The 12,452-nt window shown below is 37.5% G+C and overlaps 2 protein-coding genes across 2 annotated transcripts in view; both read right to left on the bottom strand.

Moving 5' to 3' along the window:
* Nucleotides 1–12,452, bottom strand: part of LOC134816240 (uncharacterized) — a 96,841-nt gene that overhangs the window by 34,002 nt on the left and 50,387 nt on the right. The gene's annotated exons all lie outside the window — the stretch shown is intronic.
* LOC134816245 (C-1-tetrahydrofolate synthase, cytoplasmic-like) overlaps nt 5,283–12,452 on the bottom strand; it is a 59,159-nt gene continuing 51,989 nt past the window's right edge. Inside the window, 7 exon segments of the mRNA XM_063825001.1 lie at nt 5,283–5,724; nt 6,144–6,296; nt 8,941–9,066; nt 9,323–9,488; nt 9,705–9,841; nt 11,266–11,442; nt 11,647–11,721. Of these exon segments, the coding sequence (XP_063681071.1) occupies nt 5,635–5,724; nt 6,144–6,296; nt 8,941–9,066; nt 9,323–9,488; nt 9,705–9,841; nt 11,266–11,442; nt 11,647–11,721 (924 nt within the window). The 3' untranslated portion in view covers nt 5,283–5,634.

Raw genomic sequence — 12,452 nt, 5'->3', positions numbered from 1 at the left:
TGCTCGTTATCTTTCGCTGCGATTTTGCCTAGTTCGAGTTGAAGTTAGAGTCTCGATTTTTGGCGATTCTCTTTTGTCCTTGCGTGACGCCAACGGTATTGTGATTACTGTATCGAGTGAATACACATCCGGATCTAGACTGTAATTAAAGTTTAGTACCAACAAGCTTCAACTTCAAGTGTATTCATACCTCAGATTATGGTAACTGTCGGACATCTGCGCAGAGTTTCAAGTTCCATCTGGATTCTTTACGACAGCAGTTGTGAGCTTATAGTTATACGCGATATTAATGTAGAGCAGGTGGAATTTCTCAATCTGGTAAGATGGTTGACAATTTTCAAAATCTAGAATTATCGGGTGGGTAACGAATATGTAAACATTTTTGAATTTCAAAACGGAAGATTTAAAATAAGGTCGACATTAAATTCGCAAATACGCCTTATTATTATTAATATAGATAACCTTCGTCTGATTCTATTCGCCTCATCAGTCATCGTGCTACTGCTACTGCTATCCCTTACAATGATTTTCCAGCATCCAGAATTTTCTCGTTTTCATCCATGATATATTGTTATTGTTAACATTGAGCAATAAATCGAATCTGTAAGACTGTACTAGAACTACAATAGTGCATTCAGCGGTGACTTTGAGGAGCGAACGTGTATTTTCTAACTTTATAAACCTAATGGAGAAAAACTAGATGTTGTATTAAGGGTTCTTTTAAAAGAATGCGTATTCATGATATAAATATGAACGATAAACAATCGTATAGCTACATCATGGCTGCTAATAAAAAATTAAAATCAATCCTATACCAACAAGAATTTCGTCATCTTACTACATATAAAGCGAGACGATATATATATATATATGGATCCGTACCATTTTACTGACACCACGGCATCAACTTTAACGCGACTTTCCGCAAAAACCGTAAAAGATATATAACTGAAACTTTTTTGCGACTGGGTCAAATGCTTTAATGGCCTCCAAATCAGCATGAAGAAATACAAAATTAGCCAAGAAATAGGAGTTTTAGAGCCCAAAATTTGGACCCCCAAGTGGTGTCAAAAACGCGAATTAAATAGGTACGGTATTAATTATTTTAGTCTCTTGAGTCTTAAGGTTATACGGGTTCCTGCTAGTATTTTTAAACATTGTCTGAGGTCAGATTAATAGTAATAGTAATACGTCCAATAATTATACGAACAAGAAACGCTCACTAATATAACGAAAGATTTTTACTGTACATTTTCCCCTTAAATTCAATAATCCCTTCTAACTTTCTAAACCTAATTGTCGTTAATACTTAACCTTAGTTAGTAGCTGCCTTTCTCAGTATTCTTCGCTGAGCTCTTGGACTATTGCCTTCTTGTTCCAGTATAGTAGGCACATCCTTGATGATACTACAGCGACTAACAGTGTCCATGAAGCACGGGGACGCTAGTCTAAACGTGTTGTTACTAACATGGCAGGTGGGTCCAGCAATGGATAGTCTGCACATTGATAAGTACTCGTGGCTCGGAGATCGTGGAGCTTTAAAGGTTGGTGTGCGAGATGGTTGAAGGGAGGATCTCACGCTTAGTGTCATGTGAGTTTGGAACCTCTCGTTCCGCCTGAAATAAATGGAATGTTAGAGTAAAACGAACAAAGTATAATTCAGAGCCTTCTCTTGCTGTTACGGCAGATTTTTAGAAACATTAGAATAAATTATATTCAAGGTGTTGAACGTTTCACTTGGAAATTGATTTAAATTAAATATCAACGAGGTATACAGGCCGGAACTGACTTGATGAGGATTGAGCAATAAGCTAATTAGATAAGAAGTAAACTAACACGATTAGTAATAATTAATTACTAATTACTAACACGATTAGTATGATAGGGTTAAGAGCAGAAGTGATAAAGTGACTGAGGGTGTGCGATGAGTAGAAGAAGATCTCGTCTTTCCTCAGCGCCGTGTCATCGTGAATTTCCCTTCCAAAGATCCACTGAAATAACAATCCATTAACAATCAAGGAAGAAATATCTTAAAAGACGACCTTTAGATTATAACCAAAGCCTGGTAAAGCGGATGAGCCACAATTCAGCCAATTCATCAGATCACGACATCACAGTAACCATATAACAATTATATAACAAGGTGCACCCAATCTTTATTGTTCTGGACCTGATGAAAGTAGAAATGAGTGAGGAATGCCAGGTTGAATACCAGGAAGATAAGGGTGATGATCACAACCGTGATGGTACTTTTGTTTCTCTTTCTGAAGGATCTGGATTTTATCAGAATTGAACAAGTCACCACACCTGTAAAAGGTTTGAAATGTTTAAATAAAAAGCTTTTCAATAAATGCTGATTATGGTGGTGAGGTGAAGCATTTTTTGACACGTGACATCGTAACCATTGTTAACCAATCAACAAATGCCTCACCTGCCCTACCCACCAAAATCCACATCTATCGGTCGGTCACTTCTTTTAAGAATACTATTTGCCAACAAAACTACAAGAATATCCGTAGTTGGTCAGTACGCACTGTACGAACTTTTAAAAGGTGCCGAACTGTACGAATTTAAAAAAGCTGTCGAGGAATTTTTACCGAATTTTAAGAAAAATATTTTGTTTTTTAATCACTTCAGTCCAAAAAATGTGTGATTTTTCTCCTGGAGGTTACACTTCAGATTTAAAATATTAACACGTCCGCACACAAGTTATACAATTTGTATCATTTGTCAAAAAACAAAACTTAAACCCCTCATATTTCAAATTATAAGATTTTTGGAATTAGCTTTTCGAAAATTTATGAGGCGAATTTTTCCCGAACTAATCCCGAACTTTTAAAAGGTGCCGAACTGTACGAATTTTTTACGACTTTTGTACGAACTGACCAACTATGAGAATATCAAATAAAAGCGAACTCCTAAATTTACGAACCACAAATAAGAACAGGTAAAGTGGGGAGAGCAAATGGAACTCCGTGAAACAGCATCTTATTGAGCATCTCCGACTGAATATCTGGTAAATACAACAAATAAGCAGTCCTCCAGGCTAATATGTCGAGGGAGTAATAACACAGTGCTACAGTAATCCACACTGTACAGTAGGAGAGAACAGAGGCGAGGATAGCGCTGTACCGGGGCTGGTAGAACACAGCCCTCACCTGGATTGTCTGGGTGATGCACATGGTACAGGTGATGAAGACGGAGGCTCTACAGCTCACGAAGTAGAGGAAGCTGTAGATTTTGGCAAAGAGAGAGGGTGAGAGTGCTGTAAACGTGTTTTCTAGTCCTTCAACTAGCTGGGTTCTGATCATGACGTAGCTCACCCCTGGATATTGGAGTATTATTTTTCCAAAATAGTATCTTGCCAGCACACGCGGGAAATTAGTGTGTATTGGAAAACCGAAATTGTTATGAAATTATCATGAAACTTGTTAATAGATATTAATTATTGGCGATAATCAATGACGATAATTTGTAAATTGAAATTATATGTTTAAAACAATAAAAGCACCACGCACAGAAAGCAATATGTTTTCAAAACTAAATCCCCTCCTTTTTTATATCGCAATCAAAAATTTGCCAATGATACCTGCAGCACAGATCCCAACCACAAGATCAGAGGAAGTAAGAAATAAGTACAACATTGCACTTATCCTCAGTCTGAGAGGAAAGTAGTATATCACCAGCAATGCATTCCCTGAAACATATCACTTTTACGAATTTGACAGGCGGAGGATAACCGAGTATCATTATCAACGATATTATCAATGATCAAACTGAAAATGTCTTAAAGGATTCATGTAATGTGGAATATTTGAGCGGAAATCTGTATGGATTAGCAGTTATTATGTAATACTAACATGTACACAATTAACTACCCAAGAAAAAGTACAGATTTCACATCGCCACATACCGACGACAGCGAAGAAGCTTGAGAGAAGGGTGACTACGCTGACAACAGCGTACGCAACCAGGATGTGTTGCGGAACTGGACTGTCTCCGTAATCTCCGGGATAGTAAACACCAACTCGATGGGTGGTGATGGTGGTAGGAACACTGACATTCATTTTGAGGATCTCCCTTATTTGCTGTCACCTGATCCTTCTTAAAGTTGCAGTTTTTGCGCTTAGACGAGAAAACTAGTTGTAGTAGTAGTAGTATTGTTACTGTTAGTACTACTACTATTAGTGTTACTCTTTTGGCTATGATATCTTCTTTCCAAGCATAACGAATAAGTTTACGACCTTTCCTAATTTTGAACTGAATCTTAGTAGTTGTAAGATCATATGCTTAATTAGTGTCAGCAGTGTGACAAAACGATTTAGTTTATGGTTCATTAGAATTGAAATTATTAAATTATCAGAAAAACCTAAGATAATGATATCATCTTAAACCATACACCATGCAATTGGAACTGCAAAAATGACAAAATTTGGTAAAGTGCACTATATGAATTTCAGTTGATACATCAGGTGCTGACACCAATCAAATAAAAGTCTATCAAACTACCTCATCGTAATTGGAACACCAATACCTAAGAAAAATTACGTTAATAGTGTCAAAAATTCTGTACAAAATATTTTAATTGGTGTGCTAATTTTTATTTGAGGTGAAATTCGCCACTTAAGGATATGAAGTTTGAAGCCACAATAATGTGAGAACATGACCATAACATTAATAGCTGCCAGTACCGAGTACCTGCCAACCCACGACTGACTGGCTCCAAGAAGTGGGGAAATAATGTGGCTAAGAACTGGCTATAAAAAAACTATATAATATCTAATATCTAATATCTGTTGCCATGCCAACAACTGCGACAAAGTACAAAAAACAAAATTATAGCCGATTGAAATTATAAGCTGTTGGTTCAAGGTTCCGATTTTAGTTATATCCCGAATTTCTCAATAAAAGTAACAACTCTACAAGGCGATTCCTAGATAATATTTATAATATAGACGATAACACAGAGAATATGCATCCATGTAGTCCAGAACTCGAGTAGCAAGTGATATTAGACATTATTAAGATACTGAACCATGTAGTTCTGAATTCTAAACTTATAATATAGACCATGATCTGTTCTCTTTATAAGAAGATTACTAACCACTAATAGCTATGATTTCAAGAAGAGAGCCTATTAAAGTACAGTAAAACCTCTATATACTATGCCACTTGACCGCCAGACCACAGTCCGTGCCACTTTTCCTGCTCATTCCTTTTACCCGATTTGTAGCCCGGTATAGAGACATTCTAATTCATTAGAAATAAAAATCGTTTAATTTTAATAAGCATAGATTATGATAATTTTAGGATCGTAAATATAAAATAAAAATGCAAAAGTTGTATGAAACCATAATTATAAAAAACGAAAATCGTGTGACCCAGATATATAAGATGTTATCACATAAAGTATAATATACTAAAAATCTACAATAAAAATCAAATTATCTCTAAAACTTAAAAGAATTAGTAATAATTGCAAAATCATTATGAATCGAAAATAATTGAATCCTTTAACACCTAAGAACAAGACTAGATATGACTAAAACTTTAGACCTAGCTCTAGATCTGAATACACCTACAGAGCCTAGCGAGATCAGCAGAGCTGGATGAGGTCAGGAGATCCTGGCGAGATCAGAAGAGACCAGTGATATCCCCGGTATCAGTATCCACATCTATGTTATAGAAGGCAGGTCGGGTGGGTAGGCCTGGCATCGTGCTGATCTGAAACAACTTGTGGTAGAAACTAGAGAGACATCAAGTGACAGATTCCTAGATCTCAGAACAGTTTTACGTATCTTACAATTATATCTCTCAATTATATTATAATTGAGGACTTAATTCATGTCACATATATTATGTAGCATAATAATGCTAATACTGACAACAATTTGTTATGAATTGCTTTGGCTTCACGGGGTTAATTGTTACAGATTAACGTGTAATTAGTATAATTAGTATTACATTTGCTGCACGATTCAATTTTAAGATACCTGGAAGTGGTTCATTGATAGAAATATATTTTAATTGTTGAGACCACAATAGTCCGGTACAAGCTGATAAGGTAAGTGAATAGTAATAAAAATAATATGACACATAAAGTGTAATATAAAGATTGTAACACGAGGACTAATACAACTTACGGTTCCAGCAAGGGGGTACACAAATCCCGCTCCAGCACTCAGCCTAACATCCTGTATAGGAACCTTAAACCCAGTGGGAACTCCCTTCTTACTGACATCACAACTGAGGGACAAGTGGGTTTTTGCCATACAAATCGGGAGGTTTCCGTATCCCTGAAATGTCGCGTTTAGAAATAGTTGAAAAAGGTTACCAAAGTTATGGTCATTAATTAAAGTTATGATCATTAATTAAAGTTATGATATTAATCAAAAAGTTATGATTTTATCTTTAGTCCAGATTATAAAATATTAGGGTATAGCTTATTTTTATATAACTTGTAGGATCAATGATGAATTCTGTTAAGTTAAAAAATCGACCCGTATTCAAATTGATGAAAGGTGAAACCGCAAAAACACCAAGTTTAAATCAATTTGGGACATCAGCCTTGATAAAATTATCTCTTAATCTTGACCATGCGTGATCATTGCTCAATGCTGTGTATCATCTTACGTTTTGTCCCGTTTGTGATTTATTTTGACGATAAATAAATTTCGAATATGCCGGTAAAGACCATCTCTGTCGAAAGTCTTATAAATAAGTTTAGCGAAAGCCCACCTTTTCTGCTAGGTATTCTTTGGGTTTGGGCTACAACGATCGGAATGGTAAAGACTTATATTCTTTTACATCACTTTTCTAATAATTCATATTATGAAATAACTTCTGGAAATTGTGTATAAATAAATCATATTTCGTCTTCATTCACTTTAAATGCTATATTCCAGACCAATGCTGTATTCGGGATTTGACTCTGACGATTAGCTTTGCATTGCAGCCTCTCCGATTTTTCCTCTTAACCTAATACATTATTTGGAACTCCCAAAAACTGTCTATAATGCATTTCAGGTAGGCTGCCTTTCTTCTTACATAGGAATTTTTACTGGCTTTATCCCATCTGAAGGATTCCAATGTATCTCAGCGAAATGCGATGACCAGCTCACAAAGGCAATACAGCAAGGACAATCCGAACAATTTTACAAAACTGAAAACATTTGCAAGTCTAATTTGTCCCACGGAGAGGATTTCATATGGAACATTACACGAACCAGTTTCTCAGTAGAGCTGGACCTGTATTGTTCTCCCTCATCTCTGAGTCTGTACCACTCTGTACACTACATAGGATCCATATTAGGAGTAGCTTCAGGGTCCCTACTGTACGAGAGGGTGGGGAGAAGGCGGGTTGCAGCTGGTGGGGCGGTGATAATCACCATAGCAACCTTCTGTAGCACCTTTGCTACCAGTTTCACGGCCCTCATTGTACTGAGGATTTTACAGGGGTTGGGTGATCAGCTAGGATACCTGGGAGCATACATTTGGATCTTCGAGATGACTCCTATTCAGTATCGACCCTTTTATAACAGCTGGATTGCAGTCATGTGGGTAGTGGGATATCCGACTCTCGTCTCCATAAGCTATTTCATTCACAACTGGAGGATTATTTGTGTGGCAGTTAGTTTAGTTCAGGCATTTTGTCAACTTCCACTGCTGTTTTATCCTGATTCTCCAAGATATCTCATTTCAATAGGGAAATCCGACCAGGCTGCTAGCACCCTAAAACGATGGGCTAAGTTAGCAAAAGTGGACATAAATCTTGAGGGAGTGAAGTTGACAGATGGCACAGATGAGAGTGAAAGGGGTACTCTAAAAGAGAAGATGCCGTTACTAAAGCAGTTGCTAGAGTTCAAAATGTATCCAGGGATGCTTTTGGAGACAGGTTGCATTTGTTGGGCTTTTATGGTATCGGCTCTTCTCTTTTACGGTTTGGTATATGGTTGGGACAAATTTTGTGACTCCCTGTATGTGACATATTTGTATGTTGCAGTAGGTGAGCTGATTGCTAATGTTAGTGTTATGCTGGTTCTGAAGGTGGTCGGACGTAAAGTGGCTTTGGTTTCCTTCTATATTGGTGGTAAGTTTTGTGGTGCTGTTTGCGATTTAATAATTCACCTTTCATCAAAATTTACAAATGTATGTTCTTCAACGCCCAATGGATAAGTTAGTTAGCCGTTTCTCATCAATTTTACATAAAATCTCGTTTCAGCTTCGCTGTGTTTCTTCCTTGGTACGATCAACAAGAGTTTCTCCCCGCATTGGAATATGGAGAGGATAATGTCAATGTTTGCTTCCTTTTTCGCTGCCTCCAGCTTCTGTCTTATCTTTCTTCTAGCTGGGGAAGTGGCTCCAACTACACACCGAGGGTTGATATCGTGTGCAGGCTCTCTTTTCGGACGAGTTTCCGCATTTTTTGGCCCTCTCCTCTCAGCGGCGGATTTGACCAGTATGCAGAGACTAAGTCTGTTTGGGATCCTCGCAGCGAGTTGTGCTCTAACTTCACTGGTACTACCGGAAACCAGAGGTCGGCCGATACCGGAAACGGCAAGGGACGTACGAGAGAGACGGGATGATCAAAAAGTGATCTTAAAGTTGAGGAACAGGCTTTTTTCATGCTAAAAGGGCGAGGATGGAGAAAAATACTATTACAGATTACTCAAATAATAACAATTTAATTTTTCGCTATATGAAAATTTTGAAGAAAACGATTTGCGTGTAGTATTTTATAAAAATTGCAAATTAACGAGTAATGATTAAATTTGTTGCCATTTGATAACGCTAACATTTTCTATGTAATTAACAATTGATAAATAATTATGACGATAAATAACGTACATGGCGATATAAAATGTTTGACGATATACAGTTCGCAAACAGAGTACTCAGTAATGCCCTAAGCTATATAAAGCAATTTTCTGGAATTTGAACCTGATTTTCCAAGTTTTTAATCTTATCAGCTATCTCCTCCGAGATCTCAACCCCCTCTCCGCCGTATATCTTCTGTACAATGATGTTCATCTTCGAGATTAGAGGTTGTTCCAAGTCGTACAAAAACTGGGGAAATGATTGCATGGAAATGGGCTCACGATTGAAGCAGCGTATGGAAAAGAGCTAATAGAATTATAAACATGTATTACTAGGTCCGACTACAAACTTATTAGACCAGCAATATAAAAACTCAATAGTTTCATTTCCAGCCAATGCGCCACTTTGATTTGAATCACCAGCATTTTACCCTTTCTTAATAATTGACCAGACTCACAACTCTCATCAACTAATAAACTAATTAGTCAACTAATTGATCACTCACCTTGAAATTAGAAGGAGTTTTACAAGCGTTCACGACAGCATGAGCCAGATTGACGGCTCCCTCGCCCCCCTTTTCCCAGTGTTCCGCAACCTGTGCGTCAAATGCTCCGCTCTTCAGAGCGTGTTTCCGGACCATCTCCAACTCTGATTCCGTATCAGTGTGGAATCTGTAGAATGGTGAGTGAGGCATTATTGTGATGAAGACGTGAGTTGTGACAAAGAAAAATTATTATGCTTGTTTATAATATTTCTGCGTTGAGCGGTAAACGAACGTCCGTCGAATTCGAACGTAAATTTGTCGAGAACTTACGAAATTGTCTATATTAATACTAAATACATACTCATAAATCTATAATATTATGCTATAAAATGTCAATACCGACCGATTAATAGCGACCACACACGGTGCCCCGAACTGGGTCACATTCCCTATCTGCTTGGTCAGGTGAACGAGACCCTTGGAGAGCAGTTCCAAGTTCTCCTCTTTATACTCCGGAGCTAGTCCTCCTCCAGGTGTAACCTAGGTCACGTGGTGTTGCTAACACTGTTAGAAAGTGTTACTAACACTGTTAGAGAGTGTTACTAACACTGTTAGAGAGTGTTACTAACACTGTTATAGAGTGTTACTAACACTGTTAGAGAGTGTTACTAACACTGTTAGAGAGTTTAGAGAGTGTTACTAACACTGTTAGAGAGTGTTACTAACACTGTTAGAGAGTGTTACTAACACTGTTATAGAGTGTTACTAACACTGTTAGAGAGTGTTACTAACACTGTTAAAGTGTGTTACTAACACTGTTAGAGTGTTGTTTTAAATACGAACTACCTTTTTCTCTTTTTATCAAATGATATGCCGTATTCAAGGTTTTTAAAAATACGCGTATAATTCGCCAAATTTCCACTCCAAGTTTTAATTTTTTTGTTAGTTATTCCTGACATGGTGACCGCGCCTGCTAGCTCACTGGCATTACTATTATTATTAATCAGGATCGTACATACAAAAATTATTAATAAATTAATGATCATTAAGTTAATGCGGTAATCTGTACCGGTACAAACAATGGTTTATCTTGTTTTGAATTAAAAGGCTAACCTTCTAATTCATTTTTTATTTTTGTTGTAGGAGAAGTTGATTATGCATTATATATTGTCTTATTCGTAATTGATGTAATTAATGAGGTATCCTCCACCAATTAGTAGACAAACCCTAGATACTATAACATAACACACAACATATTACAAGTGTATAATATAACAATAACTCCCGTTAACCGCGGAAATGGTCCTTATAATCACAACAATTAGAATGTTGCGCAGGCCTAATAAACCTTTGCAGCTCGGTTAATAATGAATACCATTAGTATTATTGTTTACTGTTAAAGTCATTATAAGTTTTAGTCAACAAATGCAGTTGCTACTGGTGACAAATTGTGCTGCTCTCGTAAGTTTCAAGCAATTTTCACGCAATTTTCACGCAATTTTCTATAATAATTGATACAAATTACCGTCGCATTAAAAGTCGTGAAAATTGATGCATTTATTTTATTATATGTTTATATACATTTATATACATAATAAATATTCTGCCAGTATCAGAGGTTCATATAAATTTGCCACTTCCAGTTCATTTCATGAGCATACCTATTTTTGTTGTTGTTGATCAATAATTTTTAATTGAAATTTATTCGACTTTTTGAGATAATGTCCTTTCGCCGCGCTTTCAGTTTATTAATGTTCATCATTGCTATCAATAAAAACCCGCGCCCAAGTCCTGGGCTAAAGTTGGATGCATCATAAGTTTATTTACGATGCAATTATTTTGACAATGCAATTATGCAATCATTTTGAAAACCTATTTTGACAATAATAATCCTCTGTCTTAGAAGAGTACCAATCGGCTGGAAAACACCGCACAAAACAATGTAATAAAAGTTAAATACTCACATTAGGACCTCCACCGTGCATTTTAAGAGCCCTAACAGTGCAGACCAAGACAGCAGCATTGGGACGGAGCCCACTGTATCTGCACTTGATATCGAAGAATTTCTCACCACCAATGTCGGCTCCAAACCCGGCTTCCGTACAAACGTACCCATCACTTCCGACCAGTTTCAGCGCCATCTAGCAGCAGAGATTTATAAAATAATATCATCTTTAAGTAGGAATGTTTGCTTCGATAGAATAGTGGATTCTTTAATTTTTCATTGGTTAAAGGTGAGAAATCTATCAATTTAAAGTACATTTCATGATACATAGTTATTCTAAATCACATCAGAAATACGAACAATAAATAATTTCCTTAAAATGAAAACATTTGCTTCTTACCCTGTCCGCAATTATAGAAGAGTTGCCATGTGCAATGTTAGCGAAGGGTCCAGCGTGGACCATCACCGGGCTACCCTAAAGGGAATAAGAGGGTGAGAAGTGAGAAGTGAGAAGTGAGGATACCCTAAAGGGAATAAGAGGGTGAGAAGTGAGGATACCCTAAAGGGAATAAGAGGGTGAGAAGTGAGGCTACCCTAAAGGGAATAAGAGGGTGAGAAGTGAGGATACCCTAAAGGGAATAAGAGGGTGAGAAGTGAGGCTACCCTAAAGGGAATAAGAGGGTGAGAAGTGAGGATACCCTAAAGGGAATAAGAGGGTGAGAAGTGAGGCTACCCTAAAGGGAATAAGAGGGTGAGAAGTGGGGATACCCTAAAGGGAATAAGAGGGTGAGAAGTGAGGATACCCTAAAGGGAATAAGAGGGTGAGAAGTGAGGCTACCCTAAAGGGAATAAGAGGGTGAGAAGTGGGGATACCCTAAAGGGAATAAGAGGGTGAGAAGTGGGGATACCCTAAAGGGAATAAGAGGGTGAGAAGTGAGGATACCCTAAAGGGAATACGAGGGTGAGAAGTGAGGATACCCTAAAGGAAATAAGAGGGTGAGAAGTGAGGCTACCCTAAAGGGAATAAGAGGGTGAGAAGTGAGGATACCCTAAAGGGAATAAGAGGGTGAGAAGTGAGGATACCCTAAAGGGAATAAGAGGGTGAGAAGTGAGGATACCCTAAAGGGAATAAGAGGGTGAGAAGTGAGGCTACCCTAAAGGGAATAAGAGGGTGAGCAGTGAGGCTACCCTAAAGGGAATAAGAGG

Source organism: Bolinopsis microptera, chromosome 6 (assembly GCF_026151205.1).
Source record: "Bolinopsis microptera isolate Bmic1 chromosome 6, MBARI_Bmic_1.0, whole genome shotgun sequence".
NCBI lineage: Eukaryota > Metazoa > Ctenophora > Tentaculata > Lobata > Bolinopsidae > Bolinopsis > Bolinopsis microptera.
Note: the sequence above shows the minus strand (reverse complement) of the source record. Positions and strands in the feature narration are given on the sequence as shown.